The 12,171-nt window shown below is 43.8% G+C and overlaps 1 protein-coding gene across 3 annotated transcripts in view; it reads right to left on the reverse strand.

Annotated features, from left to right (window-relative positions):
• LOC147033270 (kinesin-like protein KIF27) overlaps positions 1-12,171 on the reverse strand; it is a 54,874-nt gene that overhangs the window by 15,112 nt on the left and 27,591 nt on the right. For 2 of the 3 annotated variants that reach the window (XR_015055508.1, XM_085871458.1), the window contains exons 8-9: positions 5,045-5,088; positions 1,851-2,025 (exon numbers count right to left, since the gene is read on the reverse strand). Coding sequence is in view for 2 of the 3 variants with exons in the window: in XM_085871458.1 (XP_085727584.1) it covers positions 1,851-2,025; positions 5,045-5,088 (219 nt within the window). In the remaining variant the exon portion in view is untranslated. Of the gene's footprint in view, positions 1-1,850; positions 2,026-5,044; positions 5,089-7,929; positions 8,087-12,171 lie in introns of those variants that run through there. The other variant, XM_085871459.1, reaches the window with a different exon arrangement.

The following is a 12,171-nucleotide window of genomic DNA, read 5'->3' on the forward strand; positions in this document are numbered from 1 at the left end:
ACTTCTGCAAAATTGACTTGTGAGGATTCCCAAACTGGACTTATGGAGAGAGACTTCATGGGAGGGGTGGAAAGATTAAAGGAACTGAGGAGAGTGGAGCTGCACATATGAGAGGAGGGTCGATTAACTAAGTGTTCAGGAGTGAAAACGTTTTGGGAAAAAAGCTTTGTGAAAAAAGGACAAGAATGCTTGGATTGTTCCTGATGGAGTAGGAAGAATGATGCATATTAAAATTAATGCATTTTAAAGCATTTTTTCAAATGTTATTAAGAACTTTAAAAGGAATAAATGTTTTATTAAATGAAGGCTCAGCTTGTGGATATTGAAAAAAGAAGGGAGAGAGCATGAAGGAGGAACTGTGCATGGTAGATCGAGTTCATATTTGTTTGTTTTCTTGGAGTGAAGAAGAGCTTTTGTTATTTGTATTGTTACGTTTGTGTGTGTGTGTGTGTGTGTGGGGGGTGGGGGGGAGTAGAGATTACCTTAGTACATAAAGAACCATATGGAGTAGTGTGGTCCACATGCAAGTAGTTAACCCACATAGCTTAAGAATTGCCTGTTTAAAAGTGCACCATACAGAGGGTGGTGCATTGTGATAAATCGGGTTTAAGGTAAGGAATCGTACGTATAACCTCTTGTATATCCCAATGGATGAGGCACCAAGGCGAGGTCAAAGCAAAAAAGAGAGAAAGGGCTTTAAAAGGGGCTGCACCGTCCTGAGAGCGAGGGGAGGAGCTTTTAATCACCTCCCGAGGGGGCAAAGTTACAGTTGCCTCTGAAGAGGCGGAGTTCGTCTTTCCGAAGGGAGAGCTCGCAAGATCCAGGAGAGTTGGAATCGTCTCGAAGGGAGAAGGAAATCGTGTGGAGAGGAAACAGTTGCTCTGTCCGTGGTGCCTGCCTGACTACCTGCCTTCTTTCTCATGTGCCTGCCTTCTCCTGTTCCTGCACTTGACGTTGCCCCATCCGTTGTGCCCGATTCCTCGTCCCTGGCTTCTGCTTGTGTGCCTTCGTCGCTTGCTTCATCGTCTACTCATCTCTCTAGCCCGTGGACCTGCTCCCTCCTCGTCCACCATTACAGTTAATTCCTCATCCGGGTTTTCTCATTGCTCATCCCTGTCTGTGTTTGAATCCGGTGTGTTGTGCAATAGGTTTCAGTGTCATTATACATAATTATTTATCGATTCAGTGTTCCCCCTCTTTCTTCCCCACCTCAATCCATCGTCGTCTCTACCGTCACGTCTCCACTGTTATTTGTTCGGGAAATAAACCCGTTGGTTTTATAAGAGTTAAGAGTATCATTGCTTCTTGTGATTCCTGCACACGCAAAGCCGCCATTGTTTGAACGCAGTCCAACGGAGTAAAAGCCAGTTTGGTCCATCCGTCCAGCGTCGGTCTTAATCGGCGTGGACACGACAGTATTTTTGGAGCGAGGACGAGGGAAAAGGATCAAGTTGAAGGATACAATACTTGGGAGAAAGGAATTGAAATAAAAGCACTGGTTGTCAAAGCAGAAACAGAAGCAACATGCCAACTATATCCAAGCCGCAAGCGAGTAGACCAGAATTTAACAAGGACACAAATCTGACAATTCAACGCAACTACGTACCGTTTGACATAGAAAATTGGATGAAAACATGAACAGCAACACATGAATGAAAATTTCAAAAAAAGGAAATAAAATACAATGGATCTGCTCTGGGAAACTTCACTTTGATGAGCTGGAGGGAGGAACTCTCGAACCAGCATCACACGTGAAGGCACCCGAAACCGGTTATGGCATTATCAGTGATCTCACATCTACAAGGTCCTTTTGGGATTTAAAGTACAGGCTAATTATCTGTTAAACACACCTGTGATTCTTGTATTTCTTCTTGGTATTGGTCTTTCTCTCTAAAACGTTGGAAATATGTTCCAGGAGGAAACTCTTTCCACAACCCTTGTTTCCTTCATAAACAAGAATATTCTTACTGGTGGATGACTTTTTGAAATTCTTGAAGATCCTCATCAACTTTTTCCACTTGGTCCCTGTGGAACAGTGACACAATGTACACAATCAGCATTGTCATTCGCTGGATGTTAAAAAAAAAAAAAAAATGTTCCAGATTATAATGGGTGTACAAAATTAGGAACGTTCGGGGTGAAAATCTAAAACATCAACTCTCCACCAATTCTCCGCAGGTAAGGCAATCCCAACCGATGGCAACCTGCAGCCCCTCTCTGCACAGGTCGGAATCAATGTGTATCTGTCATAACAAGAGCCAGGACCCCAAAACAGGCTCATCTATGAGACAAATTATCCAGCCTCTCACGATTCTTCAAAGGCTGGTGGGAGCTGGTCAGTATCTGGTACACATCCCTCTTTCATTCCTTCCCATCTTCATTCCTAAAGGATGGAGTCATGCTCGATAACTCCGTCTTCAATTAAAAGACCAATGTCCAAAATCCATCCCTTCCTACATCCACCCTTTCCACCTTTCCAGATTATTCCTGTCAGCATGTTGACTTCTGCCCTGCCACAGTCGAGATGTTTCTTAGCCAGCTCCAATTTCTTCCGCAATTGGTCGTGACGGCATTAGTGCTTTAATCCTCAGGAAATGCGCTTCGTTGTTATCAAACACTCTTTTTCTCTCTTGAACAGGTCCTTCTGGGACAGGCAAATTCCTCCTTGGGAATTTACAAACGTTACGATTCTTCCTGCTAAAATGGTTGCCCAATTTTCTCTTTGAGCAGAAACAACAGATGGTCCTTTATGGTGTCCTTTCCCGTTATTTTTCCTTTCAAGTTGGCGTTCCACAAGGCAGCTTAATAATAATACCATTCCATTTGTTCTGTAAAGGTGCATAGGGCTGCCGAAGCAGTTTCATTGGCAAAGAGTACAGACAGTCCTGGATGGGTCGCCACTCTGACGCAGGCTACCCTGAATAGTGAAGTTATCACCCCAATACACTGATGCTCATTTCGCCGACCTCGGAAGGATGACCCTAAGGTTCCAAGCCAGCCACATTAACCGCGAAGCCAACACCAGGCACAAGGAATCCAAGGACCTACATTATTCTTGATCTATGTCAATAATCTGTTTGATTCTCTGAAAAACAAACTTCAATATTTTGTGGATGACTGAATCCTGCGTAGAATGATCACAGTTGCAGACCTGAATAGGATACACTGCTAGTCAGCCACCAAAAACACCAATAAGTCCCATGCTCTCAATCTTTCCAACTACACTTGGCTGGACAGCCACTGGAAGAGGTGCAGTCATTGGAACTCCTTGGCTTCACATTGTGCCATAACTTTTCTTGGGAAGATCATATCACCAAGCTAGCTAGTGTCGGAGGCCAGTCACTGTCTAGATGTTCTCCAGAGCTAAGGCATTCCTCAGTCACGCCAAGCTCACGGTGTACAAATCTTTCAGAAGGAGCTCCACAAATTGTGACTCCACATTCTGGACTGGTGCTCCTGCTTCCCACCTTGCTTCTTTTGCAGTGGTTGAAAACAAGGCCTTCCCCACAATTGGCATGTTTTTGTGTGTATGTACATAATTGAGGAGAGTGGAAGGGCTAGAGCATAACTACAGAAGAGAACAAAATGGAAAGGGGGAAAGACCAACAGCAGAGTAGACATCAGAGTGAGAGCAAGTTCAAGGGGAGGGAGAGAAGAACACGTGGGGGTGAACAAGCTGCACACATGCTGAAACACAGCAAGAAGGGGAAAGGGAGGATAAGCAGTAACAAACCAACTGACAACTAAAACAAAATGAGGTGAGGGAGAAGAGGACCAATAACCTGGAAAAGGGAGTGCTTGGCAATGGGGTCATTTGGGGAAGAAAAGATCATGAGTGTGGATGAGGGGGGGGGGATAACCTAAGATAGTGGTGAACAGCTGTCTTGAATCCCTGGAGGCAAAAATGGGACTGAACAGACTGGGGAAGTTAGTTCCACGAGCAAGAGAAAAGATGAGTAAATGAGGAGGTGAGCAGTGAGCCTGGATTTTGGGAGTTTAACATAAAGAGGATTACTGGCAGACCATGTGCACCCTGCTGAAACTGAGGAGAGCAGAGCTAAGAGAGGACAGAGGGTGCAAGACCAAAAAGGAGGAAGTGGAATATAGAGGTCACTAACATGTGCTGTGTGAAAGGAACATGTTCATGGAGGAGGAAAATTTGCAAAGACCCACTCTCTTACTGGCGGAAAGTCAGTGGATTCTCAATTTTATACAGATCTCAACCTCTTATGCATTCCTTGGGAAACCCTAGTCTTTTCAGGTTCAATCTGTTCAATCTACTGTTGCATTGAATATGCCTCCTTTGACGTTTCTTCCAGCATCAAAAATAAAATAAAAAACCAATGTCACCCCCAGGGTGACCCTATCTTGCCAAAAGGTGACCACGTGTGACTTATTTAAGGTCACACTGACGTGAACAGAGCTGCTATCCACCAGGAGCGACTCCTTGAGGAATATCTGCCTACGAGAGATTCCGATGAGAATCGTTCTACAGAGTAACCATGAAAAATATGCGTTTGCCTCATAACGTCATAATGTCTCAAGCTTGACATATCTAGAAAGCACTCATCGAGGTGTTCAATTTGAGGTATTACACGATATGGTACCTAAGATTAAAAAATTTGACCTTGGGGTCAAAAAAACTTTCGACCTGAAGCGCTAACCATGAAGGTCAAGGCCGATCGCCACCAAAAATTAATCAGCTGAGCGCCAGATCATGAACTATATTCCCATGAAGTTTGAAGACGGTCCGATCAAAATTACTCCAAAAAATAAGGGTTTCGTCAACTCCCCTGATTTGCGACAAAGTGACCTTGACCTTTGACCCTGAAAATTTTATGCGCTGAAAGGGACCTCGATAGGACTCTGATATGCGAAGTTACAAAAATTTCCAATGATAACTGTGCTCTGCAGAATGATCGATACGCGATTACAGACAAAAAAAAAAAAAAACATTCAAGCTGATTAACATATCTTGCAAAAACTTCGTTTTCGCAACATAAAAAAACGATCACAATGGTGAGCAGGAAGAAAAGTGACTTACTGGAAGCTTGAAATGTCTGTATCCCATTGTTCATCAACTCATTCCTGTAGAAACATGAACAGGTGTTAACGTTTTTATTTTCAAGTCATTTTCTCCAAAGAAAATCATTTGCATATAAGTCACAAAACAGAAATGTTTCATATTACAAAATCGGGCTGGGCATTGTGGAGCCTGCTTTGGCTTTCCATGAGCCCATAATTACCCCCGTCACTGAAAGTGGAAGGAGGTTATGTTTTCACCCTCATCCATCCATCCATCGGGCCCAAATTCTGCACAGAGCATTGGTACTGCTCTCAATGCTGATGCAGTCTCCTGGGGCTATTGGGCACAATCCTGGACGAGTCTCCACTCCGGCACAGGATACTCGAATGACTCAATCATCCCAGCAAGCTGGTACTCATTTTGCCAACCTCGGAAGGATGACAGGCTGAGTCAACCCCACCTGGTATTAATTCAACAGCCAAGTGATATTTGAACTCAGGACCCAATAATCCCAAGCCCACCACCCTAACCATTAAGCCAACACTAGGCATACAAAGTTCTCAATCTTCATGTAATTAATAGGTTTGTCAGACTGAGAGAATGAGAGAATGAGAGAATGAGAGAATGAGAGAATGAGAGAATGAGAGAATGAGAGAATGAGAGAATGAGAGAATGAGAGAATGAGAGAATGAGAGAATGAGAGAATGAGAGAATGAGAGAATGAGAGAATGAGAGAATGAGAGAATGAGAGAAAGAGAGAAAGAGAGAAAGAGAGAAAGAGACAGGAGGATCTGTGTATAATAGAAATAACTACAATAACATTCCTTTGTGATGACTTAAACACACAATAAATGTATAAATCAGATCTGTTGTGTGAGAGAACTCTCCAGAGGTGTAGAGTAAACAATACCATCTGTCTTTCTGCATGATATCTCAAAAAGTTGTGGACAGATATGGATGAAATTTTGTGAGAAGATTGGGTGTGTGATAAGGACAAACTGATTACGTTTTGGTTAAGATCTGGATTTGGCTACTGGAATTTTTAAAGTGGTTCTTCACCATTGAGAGGCAGGGCCAAAATAGTGTATAGAGAACAATATCTCAATAAGTTGTGGATGGATTTGAATGAAACTTGGTGGACAGGTTGGGTGTTTAACAAGAACGAATTGATTTGATTTTGGTGAAAATCCGAATCCGGATCTGAGGTTCATTTCATTTTTAAAGTGATTCTTCAGCATTGAGAGATAGGGCCAAAAACTGTACGTAGCCGAGAGGTACACCTGCTCGCTCTAAGCTGTCTCACCTGGTTTCAAACTCTGACCCAACAATAAACTGTGATCCTGGTGTTTCCCATGTGCCATCTCTCGGATGGACGTTAAACTGGGCGTCACATCTGCCAGAATCCTCCCTCTTTCCTCTCCTCCCCTCCCCCCCTCCTCTCTCTCCTCTCTCTCTCTCTCTCTCTCTCTCTCTCTCTCTCTCTCTCTCTCTCTCTCTCTCTCTCTCTCTCTCTCCTTCCAAAGTATATCTCTTTATATATCAGGAAATGTAAGCTTAGTTGAGTACAAATCATTGTGGATGTTTACATCTGTGGTACCACACAATAAATATTCTTTGATCAAATGTACTTTTCCTTGTGGACAGTGGATTATTTGTGTATTACAAATTGAGGAATAGGATTTACACCGAGTTGGTTAAGACAACAAAATTCCACGACAAATTGGTGCCGTGACTCGGATGTACTAAATCCCTGGAGGCAGTCCATGGTCCGGAGGGACGGCAAACGCTTGAGCATCGCAGACTAGAAGCTGTCAGATGCCAACGAGATGCCATCCCTGACGGCGGACCTGTTCTTAGCGGGTAAAGTACATCGACATCGACAAAGGAAAGTACATGTCAGAGAATTTTTATTGATAGGCCTGAGGGGATCCTGCGGTTCGAGACCGCTTAAGCCTTCGGGGCTGAACAGAGCTCGGGGATTTCTTCACAGGGAGTTCAAGTCTTCACCGTACCTTGAGCGAGTTCGGTACTCGGCTCACTGAGCTGTACTTGGTACAGCAGAGGCAGAGCGGAAAAGGCCAATTCCCTCTGGCCAAAGGGAGGGGGTTGGAATCCCACCTCCTCAAAGAGAGGGGTTCGAGACCCAGCTCGCTGTGTGATAAAGTGTGATTGTTATGTGGTTATTGATTACTATGTGATTGTGATGTGTTATGTGGATTGAGGTTATGTGGTTCGAACCAACAGTACTATATAGTTGCTTTATCACAGTGCTGACCAGGATTTGTTGTATTATCGCTATATTGAAGTGCATATTATATGGCATTTGTGATCTTGTAACGGTTTGCAGGATGGGAAATCCTGTTGTGATGAGATTGGGTATACCGAAGCAACCGCCCCAGGCCACGCAGAGGGACATGCGCGAGATATATGTTCGATAAATACGGACCTGATTCTGTGAGAGACGTTGCAAATTGGTGCGTTTGAACTAGGAACAGTAAATTGCCTTTTCCTGAGAATGGTACTTTTGATTGGGATTGTTTGAATCACCTAAGGAAAGTTCTGGAGGAAAAAGGAAAGGACAAAAAGGCCTCGAGGCACGTACATTGGGGAGCATACATGGATTGCATGGAGGAGTGTCAGGACAGGGTCGAAAATACGCGGCTGTTAAACCTGAAGGGTCAGCTAGACCAGGTGACTAAGCAGATGCCCGTGAGACTTGAAAATAAATCAAAGAGAAAACAGCGAGCTGCCCCTGTCAAGTTTGAGGATGATGGAGAGGAGTCAGATAGGTGGCCAGACCTCATTCCAGGCATAGTTCCAACGGCGCCGCCGCTCGAGGACGAAGAACCAGGCGAAGAGGGAGATGATGGTACAGGGCAGGAAGAGCATCAACGAGGAGCCATAGGAGCAGTATCAAACGAGGAGCCACAGGAGGAGTATCAAAAGAGGAGAATACGGAGATCGTGGAGAGGAAGGAGGCTGCGACATAACGACAAGAGAGGGCTCTTCTTGGTGACAGGGTCGGAGTGCAGACCCGATCCAGATAGGCCACCTTGGAGGCTGCGAAGGAAGGAGATGAGGAGGCACCGTTAGGTATGTTCCCATTGCGAGATTACCCGGGGGGGGGGCAAGAGGCCTGCAAGCATTATGTCGGCCATTGGGTTCTGAGTTGAGTGCCATTGCAAACGAGATGCCGAAGGTACGAGAGGATCCGCAAAAATTTATCAGCAGTTTATCGCTCATGCCTTTATCAGCGGGTTGGCAGCAAAATTGCAGAACGAGATCAAGCGAGTGTGTATCGGCTGGGAATCAAAAGATGTGAAGGATCTGATGCCCTATGTGACCCATTGCAGTTCATTGATCGAACAGCGACATGCTCAGACGGAGGCTAAACTGATGCCGACCCAGGTAAACGAGCAATGAGAATGGGCAAGTGGGAGAACGAATAAGTGTTATGAATGTTTGTTGAGTTACCCGTTTGGATTTCTGTTTGTTCATGGAACTCACTGGAAGTTTGCTTGCTGTAAAACTGTTGCATTGTATTGTGTGGAGGTGTTACGGATTCGTAAATCCTATCGTTTTGCATCAAGGAGTTACCTCTTTGGACGGATTTGTGAATGCTTTGTGATTGGAAAGGTTGAGTTTTGTGTTAAGGACGCAAGTTGAGTGTTCCAACCTGGAACTCTTATGTGTTTGTATTTATATCTGATTTGTATGCACAGATTTGCATTGATCCGCATGTGGTACTAGGTGAGTGTTAAAATGGAGCATGTGCGAATCGAGTAGATTTTACTGGAATAAAACGTGCTGTTGTGTATTGTGACCTGTGAAGCTTATGGGAATGCATGAGTACAGAAAGTGGAGATAAGGATTGGTCGTCACCGTACACTGTGAAGACTCTGGATGAGGCGAAGTGCACACGCTGATTGCAGAGGAAAAACGATGACGACTGAATCTGCATGCACTGTTGCATCTTTGGCATGGACACAAATAACTGAGTATATGTAAGCTTGTATTGAAAGACAGAGCCCAAGCATTGTGCTGCGATCTATTTAGAGTGCAGGGCAGATGTCGTTGAGAGTGTTTTAAGACCAGATTGAGAGGTGTGTGTTTGTGTGTGTGTGAATTCAATCTTGGTGAAAATCTGAATTTGAAGCGATTGTGAGCTCGATAAGGAACTGAAGATTACTGTACGATGTCATACATGATAAATGATATTGCAACAACGAAAGAAACTTCAGGCAGGGAGTTAAAACAGCCTGTCTGTTCGTGGTTTAGTTACTGGCTCATGATGAGACCACTTTGGCTTGGGGCCACTTGCTTGGTGCTGATAAAAACCAAGGTCACAAATCTTCCTGAACGGGCTAACACTAAACTGGAACATCTGTGCTTTACCAGCAGGGAAGTGGTCCAATTAGGAGACTCGCTATCGCCGGCATTATGAGACAAAATTAATCAAATAGCCCTTTGTTCAGTACTGATGAAATAAATGGATGAAAAGTGGGAATTTGCCTACAATGACTCAGCCCAGCAAGCTGAGGTCTTAGAAGCAGCTGTTCATACTGCAAGACAAGATTTATGGGTACTGGAACCCCCCCCCCCCAATTCAATTCATATGCGGATTCAAGCACGGGGGGGGGGGCGGAAGGAATAATGCCCCCGAGAAAAAATGGCCCCAAAATGCGAGTGCCATCGTCATAAAAAAACCTAGCGTCCCTCAAGTGTGTGTGTGTGTGTGTGTGTGCGCGTGTGTGTGTGTGTGTGTGTGTGTGTGTGTGCGTGTGTGTTTCACCCACGGCACAGTTTGGGAGGGTGGGGGCTACTGTGTTGAAATGCACATGCGTGTGAGAAATGTTTCCAAAATTTTGATTTGAATAGTAACCATTGTACTTAAAATGTGATCGAAATATAGAAATGTGATTGATTTGGAATGATTTTAAAGTGATTTGATGATGTTTAGCACACAGGGGGATTCACAGATGATGCATGATCCCTCGGATGGACGTTAAACTAGGCGTGCTGTCTTCATTAGTCTGTGAATGTTAAAGTTAATAAACGACATTGGTTGATGGATGTTAAAGACAAATTCCTGCCAAACCACTGCTGGGAAGGCAATGGCAAACAACTCAGTGTAACCCTTTGATCGATTCAGGCAGGCAAAATTCATTGCATATATGAATGAAATAATGTTACCTCTTAAGGCCCTGTCACACCTTGACGTTTTAGCCAGCATATGGCAAGGTCTCAAAATGTATGTAAAACGCTGGCATACACTGAACTATTGCTGTTTTTTTAGGTTTTGGGTGTATAATAACGTGTTGGACGTATGCATAACGTTTTAGTAACGTACACAGAATGTTTTAAATCACATATAGATAACTTATACAAACGAATGCTGAGCGTGTTGTCGGCGTTCACAACCTATGCCCAACGATAGTCTAACTTATGCATAGTGCGGCAGCGTATCGCCGACGATCACGTGGCGTAGGCTATTCATAGGCTGCGGCTCGGCGATTCAAATCATAACCGCACTAGACATCGAAGTGTGAAGCCGCTGTCACACCTTGAAGTTTTAGCCAGCGTATGAAAAATTTGCTGAACCAAGCTGGCACACGTCAAATACGTTATGGGTAAGCTTTGTATACGTTAAGAGCACGCTGGCATACGTCTTTGTACGCCGAGTACGTCAAGAAATTTTCAGCATGTTGAAAATTTCTCGACGTACGACACACGTTCCGCATACGCTGGCCATAAGTTGTAGGCACGTTACGCGATTGTTGACACACGTCGACATACGTTACTTGCAAGGTACTCATAAGTCGAAATATGTCGAGGTAATGGTTCACGTCAGTGTTCCAGACTCCCTGGTTTTTTTTTTTTTCTTCAGTATGACGGTCATGTTGACACTTTGATTTCTCGTGCGGTTATGATTGAAATCGTTGAGCGGCAGCCTTCAAATTATATTATATTATAACCGCACTATAAATCGAAGTGTCAACATCACCGTCATACCGAAGAAAAAAAAAAAACCAGGGAGTCTGGAACACTGACGCTAACCATTACCTTGACGCGTTTTGACTTATGAGTACCTTACAAGTAACGTGTGTCAACGATCGCATAACGTGCCTACAACACGGTACTCATAGGTTAGAAATAAGTTTCGGTAAGCTAAACATTACCTCGACGCGTTTCAACTTATGAGTAACTTACATGCCTACAACTTACGTGCCTACAACTTATGGCCAGTGTTATGCGGAACGTGCGAGTCATACGCTGGCATACGTCGAAAAATTTCAAGCATGGAAAATTTGTCTAACAGCTCGGCATACTACGACGTATGCCAGCGTGCTCTTAACGCATACAAACTTATCCATAACGTATTCGACGTGTGCCAGCGTTTTAGCCAAATTTTTCATACGTCAGGCATACGTTGGCTAAATCGTCAAGGTGTGACAGGGCCTTTACAATGATTGATCCGTTAACCAAGTACATCAAGTTGAGAAGAAAATTAGGTTAAAATCCAGACAAAGCTAGTGCTCCTGAGATGGCTTTTGTACAGACTGGCTGTCTGGTGCTCCTTAAACACACACAGCCGTTGCAGGCCTTATCAAAAGAACATTCCAATCCTTTGCCTGCCAAGGTCGAGCTTTTTGTACGGGAAGCAGACAGAAAAAAAAAAAAAACATATATGGCCTCTATCTGTCAGGGTAAATTCATTAGATTTAATTGGACAATTCTATTTATTGTCACAATGATAGACCATAAAGCTGTTTAAGTGAGATTGGATAAATAATGCACTCAAAAGGTGGAGTTTTAACCTCATGGCCATCAGGAGTAGCCAATCAGGAGAGAGAGGGACCAGTTGGGAGCTAAATGCTATTCGCCTGATCACTCAATTTTGACAAATGATTTGACAATTTTTGTACACCTGTTTAAAAACAGGTTTATTTTTCCGAGATATTTCAGCTCCATTGACCATGAAAGAAATGGATGCTTATCAGGTTGATGAAACAATATTAGCATTTGGTATAAATAAACTGGAGAAATTTTGTATTTCGTAACCATATTGGCAAGTTTTGTTCCTAAATGTTTGCAAATGAACGCTCTGCAGCCAAAGTGTGGTCTGCAGCTCGGCAACTCGATGT

Source organism: Eptatretus burgeri, chromosome 2 (assembly GCF_056783735.1).
Source record: "Eptatretus burgeri isolate ZD-2024b chromosome 2, Ebu_testis_v1, whole genome shotgun sequence".
Classification (NCBI taxonomy): Eukaryota; Metazoa; Chordata; class Myxini; order Myxiniformes; family Myxinidae; genus Eptatretus; species Eptatretus burgeri.